Source organism: Buceros rhinoceros, unplaced genomic scaffold (assembly GCF_000710305.1).
Source record: "Buceros rhinoceros silvestris isolate BGI_N320 unplaced genomic scaffold, ASM71030v1 scaffold23526, whole genome shotgun sequence".
Classification (NCBI taxonomy): Eukaryota; Metazoa; Chordata; class Aves; order Bucerotiformes; family Bucerotidae; genus Buceros; species Buceros rhinoceros.
In genome coordinates, this window is record NW_010417248.1 from 1,239 (window position 1) to 9,337 (window position 8,099).

The 8,099-nt window shown below is 39.0% G+C and overlaps 1 protein-coding gene across 1 annotated transcript; it reads left to right on the forward strand.

Annotated features, from left to right (window-relative positions):
- The first annotated feature begins 1,186 nt into the window (after nt 1-1,186).
- On the forward strand, nt 1,187-7,495 carry ASPA (aspartoacylase). The gene is made up of 6 exons (XM_010138148.1): nt 1,187-1,425; nt 3,427-3,622; nt 4,800-4,893; nt 5,646-5,753; nt 6,644-6,753; nt 7,202-7,495. The coding sequence occupies exons 1-6, from the start codon at nt 1,187-1,189 to the stop codon at nt 7,412-7,414; spliced, it is 960 nt and encodes a 319-aa protein (XP_010136450.1). The 3' UTR covers nt 7,415-7,495.
- The last annotated feature ends 604 nt before the right edge of the window (nt 7,496-8,099 follow it).

Genomic DNA, 8,099 nt, shown 5'->3' on the forward strand with positions numbered 1-8,099 from the left:
GCTACAGAGCCTCTCGCAGGCACTGTCCAAATCCCTATCAGTCACTGGTGTCTAATTTTAATAAAAAGGCACTGTTCGATAACCGTTCTTTGTTCCCGTGCAATGTAACATTTTTCCTGTATATATATATAGGGTGTGTCAGATACTAATTACAAATACTTCTGTCATTTACAGCAGTAAAACGTATTTTCTATTATTAAGACTTTTTATTCTAAATGTTTTGATCCTCATGCTGGAAATTGTGGCTGCTCATGTTTCATCAATGCTTTTGGAAACGAAGTCAAGTTGTTGACTAAGGGGGTTTTTTTTGGGGGGAGAACATACTTCTTGTCCCGTTGTGGTCTATATCTATTTCCTTTCTAGGAAGAGGTTGCAGAAATTAGAAGGGTCATCACTGGCAGAGTTGTTTCAATGTGTTACAGGTCTGAGTTAGCAGGTCCCGAGATTGAACGAGAGCCGGGAATACTCGCTAAGTCAGTGGTGGATAAATTGCACTTTAATGTCAGCTAATGCTCCTTCTAATCACTGTTCTTCAGCTATTTTAAAACAAAAAAGGGCATACAAGCCACAGCACGCTTTGAGGAACTCAGCTGGTCTTGTGTTTTTGGATGAAAGTTTTTGATGTTTCAGCATTATGAGTTGATCTAGAGCCAAGATCTGATTTGTATTTTGCTGGCTTTGCTCACTTTGAAGCATTCTGCCCGTGTATACTGGGAAGTTTAAGTTACAAAACATACAGGAGGACACTTGTTATACCTAGTTTGCAGTGCAAAAATGTCAGAGATATTCAAGTGCATTATTAGTAAAGTTTACATTTAAAAAGTATTTTTGTGCGGCCGTTAGTACAAGATTTACCTGTATATCATATATTAATGGAGGCTGCCCGGAGAAGTTAACTTTTGAACTGTGCAACAGTGCCATTAACAGACTTGAGATATTACCAAATACGGTAAGTGAAGGGGAAGGGCTCCCCGGGAGGGAGGAGTGCCAAGGTTAGCAACTCCCCGCCTCGCAACCCCAGACCAAAGCTGCTGGAGAAATGTTCACTCACTTTCATTCACATCTGACCTAGACAGGCTCAAAGAATTTCCTATTCCAATTACTTTTTTTTCCCCCAGAGACGAGAGGTTTACTTTACCATTATTTTCTGTTTTGCTTTCAGCAATTCTTAGAGCCGCTGAAAAGCATGACTTCCTCTTCTGCTGTTGATAAAGCCCCGGTAAGACGGGTTGCGATCTTCGGGGGAACTCATGGCAATGAGTTATCGGGGGTATTTTTGGTCAAGCACTGGCAAGAGAATGGAGCTGAGATTCGCAGACCAGGAATGGAAGTGACACCATTTCTCACCAACCCAAGGGCTGTGAAGAAGTGCACTAGATACACTGACTGTGATCTGAACCGGGTTTTTGACCCTGACAATCTTGGGTAAGAACAGTTGTACTTTCTGTTGCTTTACGTCTCTGTTTTTTCAATTTGTAAGAGCTTCCTTTCCGGATTAAAGCACTAACACAAGTTCCACTGCTATAACTGTGCAGTCACATAACTGAAATTACTGACCTTTCACCCCAAAAGAACAAACTGCACGAGTGTTAACAGATTCAGTGTAAACTGTTGCCGTAGAACGAGCCTCAAACCAAGGCGTAAACACAGCATTTAAAGTTAGTATTAAGTTACCTGCATTTATGTAACCGAGGCTTGCTGAGGAGTTGCAAAGTCGTCTCACGTGTCTTCTTGTGCAATTCGGCTTCGGAGCTCTTCGGAATATAATTACAGTTGCAGGAAGACAGCAGATAAAAGCAGTTGAAAGATAGAGATCTGAGTATCTGAAAGGGTGGCACACCGATCAGGAGAGTGGTCTAAATTTCAGTTATATACGGTAAAAGCCGAGAACTTGAAATTAGCCAAGTTAGAAATAATGTATTCTGTGGCAAAATGAGCCAAAAAGTCTCAATAATTTAACTGACTCATTATTTTAGAAGAAATACAACCTGTAATTACTGTAGAACAGTAATTGATTTTGCATTTTAAATGGGATTTTATATTTCTCTGTGTTTGAGACATCTATTCCAGAGGCGCACTTTGCTGCATAAACATTCTCATGCTCGGTGTAGCTGCATGCTAGCCAGGCTACTGTGGTTCAGCGAGGGGAAAATCCCTGAAAGACCTATCACTTGTGCCTTGGAAGCATGGTTACTCTCACCCTGCACGTCTTTCCATCTTAGAATTTTGTTGTTGGTTATTATATATAAGATAAACAGACTTTTAAACACAAGAGTGTTGAGGCCATTCTTTTAATTACTTACTTAGGATAAACATATAAAAAAAAGTGGGTTTGTTTGTTTTCAGCTGCTTTGAACATAGAACACTTGAAAAAACAGCAGATTAAGACACCTGCAGGTCATCTTAATTATTAAACTAATACTCCTCAGTAAATCCTGTTAAGCTGCCCAGTCCATATACAACACTACTGAGTGGAACACCCTCACTGGATCCCTTCAAGTGTAGACCCTCAGGATCACAAATGATCTCACAAAATAAGAAAAAGGAGAGTGAAATCCTGATACTGCTGAACGCAGTGGTGGCAGTCCCATTGGCTGCGCTAAGAAGTATAATTTAACAGTCTGAGGTGAAGAAACCTGGAATCCAGAGGCAGAACTAAAGGCGGCAAAGGTAGACTATTTGATATACAGAATCATGAAAATAGAAGAAGGAGTCTGAGGGGCAGATCCAGCCCGTGACCCAGCAGTGGATCAACTGCATGTTGATCCTAACAGCTTATGTCTTGCCCTTTCTAAGACTCCAGCAGTGGCGATCCCCTAATTTTCCTCAGCAATCTCTTCTGATGCTTACAGACCCATGCAGTTAGTAAGCTCTTCTCTTCGTATTTAACAAAACTTCCTTTATGCAACTTAATACCAGTATTTCCTACAAAATTAAAATATTACAACGCTTGAGCTGTATTGAGAAGGGAAAACTGCATTTAGGGTAAAAGATAGGGGGTGTGTCTGTACTGTCCTTGGTCCAAGGTAAGAGGGCATGGACCGACACCTGAATACCATCTTCGGTAGGAGGTGGACCCAGTCATGGAAGTGCTTTAAGATGTTTATAAATATTGAGTTAGTTTCCCATATAGGGGGAAATTTGGGGATGTACAAGAAATGAGAGAAGTAAGAGTCTCCATCTGAAGTCAGATCAACAAATCCTTCCTACCCTTCTGCTCAAGATACATAACAGTAAGACCTGTTTAATGAACATACTTGGTTTTTTCAAGCTCAAAATCATCCAGTTTAACAGTTTGGTAATTAAATAGGTGATACCAACTCCAGTTGATTATGGAATTAAAACTGAAAGAAAAGGGTATACGTATTTTGTTGACTGTAAAGCCATGGAATGAGTTTACTAATTTCTTTGTACTGATGTTAACAGCAGGCCAGTGGTGGAAGATATTCCATATGAAGTGAGAAGGGCTCAGGAAATCAATCAGATATTTGGTCCAAAAGGTAGTGATGATGCGTATGACCTTATTTTTGACCTTCACAACACCACTGCTAACATGGGTGGTACCCTTATTCTTGAAAGCTCCAGGGATGACTTTACAATTCAAATGTTTCGTTATATCAAGGTAAAACTAATTTAAATGAACTATTAAAATAGATTACTAGCTGAAATGTTGTATTACTATATACTATTTTGTAGTTTCTTTAAATATACTATTTTTTATTCTGCAAAACTGTTTAAAATATGTAATCACTGGTAGGGGTTTTTTAATCAGAGATAATTAATAATTTGATTAAAATATCAAGTAATTCAGGTCTGAACTCATCATAATCTTCATGTATTTAAATGAGTGTTACTAAGACTGACGGGGAAAGAGGAATGCTTAGAATAACAGCTATGAAAATGAGTGTAATTTAATCTGCTTTCACACTGATCTGTCAGGAACTTGGATGAATTTGGGTCACATGCTAAATAGTTAAACATTAATTTTGTGAAATAAGGACACGAGAAAAATAATGGAACCAGGTAATGACAAATGTTCCCTTCACCAGCATTTGTAAGAATAGTGGAATGTCCTAGAAGCTGTTTGATTCTGCTGTTCCTGAAGCTGATGAAGTGTTGGTAGAGAGAGGTTTGCAAAAGCGCTGGCTTCAGCGTAGTCTGGTCGAAGTACGAGTGACCTGGGCAGTGACCGATGGAACCACGGTTAGGCTTGGGGGGTTAAAGTTTTTTTTCCTTAGAGACAGGGTCTATTGTAACATTTGATTTTTTTCTTATGATGTGTATCCCGTTTAAATGTTTGTAAAATATTTGAAGACATAAAGCTCATAACTAAAATAGTATGAAGAGCAATGGAAGGCAATCATCAGGAAAGAGGCCTGAAATAGGTTTCTGTGTCCAAAAGAGGTTGAAATAAGGCTTAATTCACAATTTATGTCCCCATAAGAGAATCTAAGTCTAACACAAAAAGCACTGGAGACCTGCTTTACGGGTTTTTGATTCTAAGTTCTGGAACACTGAGTGGATTTTTCTTCCTGTTAGCAATTAAAGACTAGAACTGTGTTCAGTTATACGAGGAGACGGCAGAGTTCAGTGGAGCATTCCTGGCATGAGTTACTGGAGAGGAGACCAACAAATACAGCTTTGTACGTTTTCTAAAGATGTCCTACTTCTTTGAGGGCCATGAAATAAAGGCAACATATTGAAGACATTGTGTAAATCACTTCTGCATCAGTAATCTTTTGTGGCACAACATTTTAAAATGTTTGCATAACAAAGAAAATTTTAAACGATCTCCACAGAACGCTTTGGCTCCAGAACCCTGTCCTGTTTTGCTGATTGAACATCCTAGCCTGAAATACGCCACAACGCGATCTGTAGCAAAACATCCTGTTGGTAAATATGAACAATAAGGACTCTTTTAATCCAGCATAAATTATTTTAAATTATTTTAAAAAGCTTGTTCCAGATCCATTCATTTCATAGGTTACACAGAGTGCTCTGATCACCAGTAGCTGTCTGACAATGTATTTATGAAGCAAATGTACGTGATTATCTGTTCTTCAGAAGAGTTTGGATTTATACTTGGCTTACAGAACATGGAAGCCAGATGGTCATTCTTAAACTCAGTTAAACCACTGTTGCAGAAAATACTTTTAATATAAGAGGATAAGGAAGAAGTAACAGCTTCAGAAAAGAAATGTTTACGTCTTCTAAATAAGCCTTGGCTGAAACGCTGGTTGTTAGCCAAGAGGAGAAGAGGAGATGTGATAAAGGAAGGGGGTAATGGCGCTCTGCAGGGAAGTGGTTAACTTTGTCATTTATGGAATCAAAACTATATCCATAGAACAAAAATCATTAGTTTGCTTTTCATGTTAAACAGTGAATTCTCTAAAATGCAGCATGGAAAGATGGCATGAGGAAAAGAATAAGAGAAAGTAATATACAGAGTGACCCTAATAGCACTCAAAAGCTGATCCCGACTGGTGAGCTGAATTTTCTGCTTGCCTTAAAAACCACGTAACTCTGTACTTCACAATTCCTCTTAAACATAAACCACAGGCCTAGTCAGACACCCGCTTTTGCTGTGTCATCTCAGAGTGTGATGTATTATGGCTCTATTAACACTCTCCCTCATCTGCAAACAGGCGTGGAGGTGGGTCCCCAGCCACAAGGTGTTGTCAGAGCTGATATTTTGGACAAAATGAGGAAGATCGTCAAACATGGCCTTGATTTTGTGCAACTTTTTAATGAAGGTAGAGTAAGTAATGGGAGAATATCGCCTCCTGTGTGGACTACTTCAGTTTTAAAATACAGGTTGGGCTACAACATTTTACAGTTGAAAGGTATAAGAGGAGCGTGTGGGGGATTGTTCTCTAGACCACCTAAGTGTGGTGTCAGGAGGGTCCAATTCCCGTACAGCTCCGTTGGGCAGCTTTAAGGACATCTCCTCGTTCTGAGATTCACTCAGCGTACTTACAGCTGCTTTGAGTGTCTGAAATACCAGCTAACAATAGTTGTGCAGTGGCATGTACGTGGGGAACATACATAAAAATTAATGCTAAGAACCGTTTCATTTACCTGCCTTCTGTGCTTGTTATCTGAAATGAAAATCAATACGTTTTGTAGGATTGCTCTACCTGTGTGCTATCTTAAATACATGCTGACAGATACAGGTGTTTAAAATTCCTTCAGAAAACATTCTGTCAGTGGGCTTGTTTGGGGAGTGGAAGGAAAAGACTATAGCTGTGCGTGGCAGAGCCTCCATTCCTCTGCTGGAGGGGTAAAGATGAAATGCCAGTGATACCTTTCTGTGGGGTGCAGCACTGGCAAACACAGCCCTTGCATTGATTTCTTCATCTACAAAAGAGATCTTTTTAATTACACAGTGAAAAGTCACATTTCAGCAGCAAATTGAGATCTGGGCTTCATATGCTGCAGTGCCTGGCTGGACAACCCGGCTTCCAGGGGACAAAAAAAATCTGGCGCTAGACTTTTTGATGATGCGTGAGCTAATCACTCGTGTGTAAACTTTGATGGGGTAGGACGTAATGATTTTAGCCATTCTGAAGAGAATAAATAATGCATTGTTCTTTTAAACAGGCAGTTGTTCATTCTGACATTAAATTACATTTATTCTTTTTAGGCAAGGAATTTCCACCGTGTACAATTGAGGTTTTTAAAATAATGGAGAAAGTAGATTATCCCAGGAATAAGAATGATGAAGTTATTGCTATTATTCACCCTAAACTGCAGGTACATTCTAAAATAGTTTCCATTTGTGACATTTTATAAGTATTCCTGTGCTGCTTCTGCTACACTATAATATACTTTAATAGTAAATATTTCAAATTACAATATTGCCAATGGCTTTATTGAATACTTCAGACCTTTCCTGTAGTAAGTTTTGTCACTAATGCCACAAAAAGGAGTAGGATAGGTTAAATTCTAAACTCTAAATCTCAGTTTGAATTCTGAATCGAGGGTCTGTTTGTAGTCAGTTGTGAGCAACTTCCTTTTAGCTCACCTTTACCAGTGAATTCTGTACAAGCCTGAAATTCCATACTGAAGTTTAAAAGGAATTCTTTTAAAAGCCTTTGCCATAAATTGGGGAGAATGTAATTATAGAGCAGAAGCTCAGAAGTCACATGAAGTCTACAAAAACTTGGAAGTAAATCTATTCTCTTTCTGTTCTTTCTCTAAGGATCAAGACTGGCAGCCCCTGAACAAGGGCGATCCTCTATTTTTGACTCTCAACGGAGAAGTAATTGCATACAAAGGGGACTGTACAGTCTATCCAACGTTTATTAACGAAGCTGCATATTACGAAAAGAAACAAGCTTTTGTAAAAACAGAAAAAATGAAACTCACCGCAAAACACATCAGATGCCCCGTCTCAGACCAGAACACTTCCTAAAAGCTTACTGCAGGTTTTCTACACAGAAAGAGGACTTCTCCCCTGTGAAATCCAGTGTCATCCAGCAGTAATTCACGGACTAAGTAAATGCAGGATCTAATTTTAAATTGTGATTTAGTTAACATTGCTGAGCACTTTTAAGATAGAACATACTGTCAAAATGCTAATGATGATTGTTTACTTGTTCAAATACATTACTAGAGATGCAAAGAAGGGCTATTTCTATGAAGTTTGTTAGTTCACGCTATATAAAATCATTAAACAATGAACCACGTATGGGCTAGCAGCTAAAAAACTTATATCCAGCATCATACAGAAAGATGCTCATCCATGAAACTACATTACATTTAAAAATGACAGCAGTTCTACTTTATAATCCCAAACCTCCAATAACCAACACTTTCTAAAACGGGGTGGATCCTTGATCTAATTCCTTGGATAAACATACAAAGCATCGGACAGAGGGAAAGCCAGGGAAACAGCGTGAGGGTGGGTACATCCAGATTCCTTGGTACCGTCTGCGTTTGCGACTAACCCCTGCTGCGCTGAAGTGGAAGCCTTGGGGTTGGGTTGGTTTTCTTTTTATACTTTTGGAGATATAAAATAAGCTAAAACCACGTGAGTTCTGAGAAACCTGCACTAAAATGAAACGTAAAGCTTTTTCAATTTAAAGTATTTTGAGATT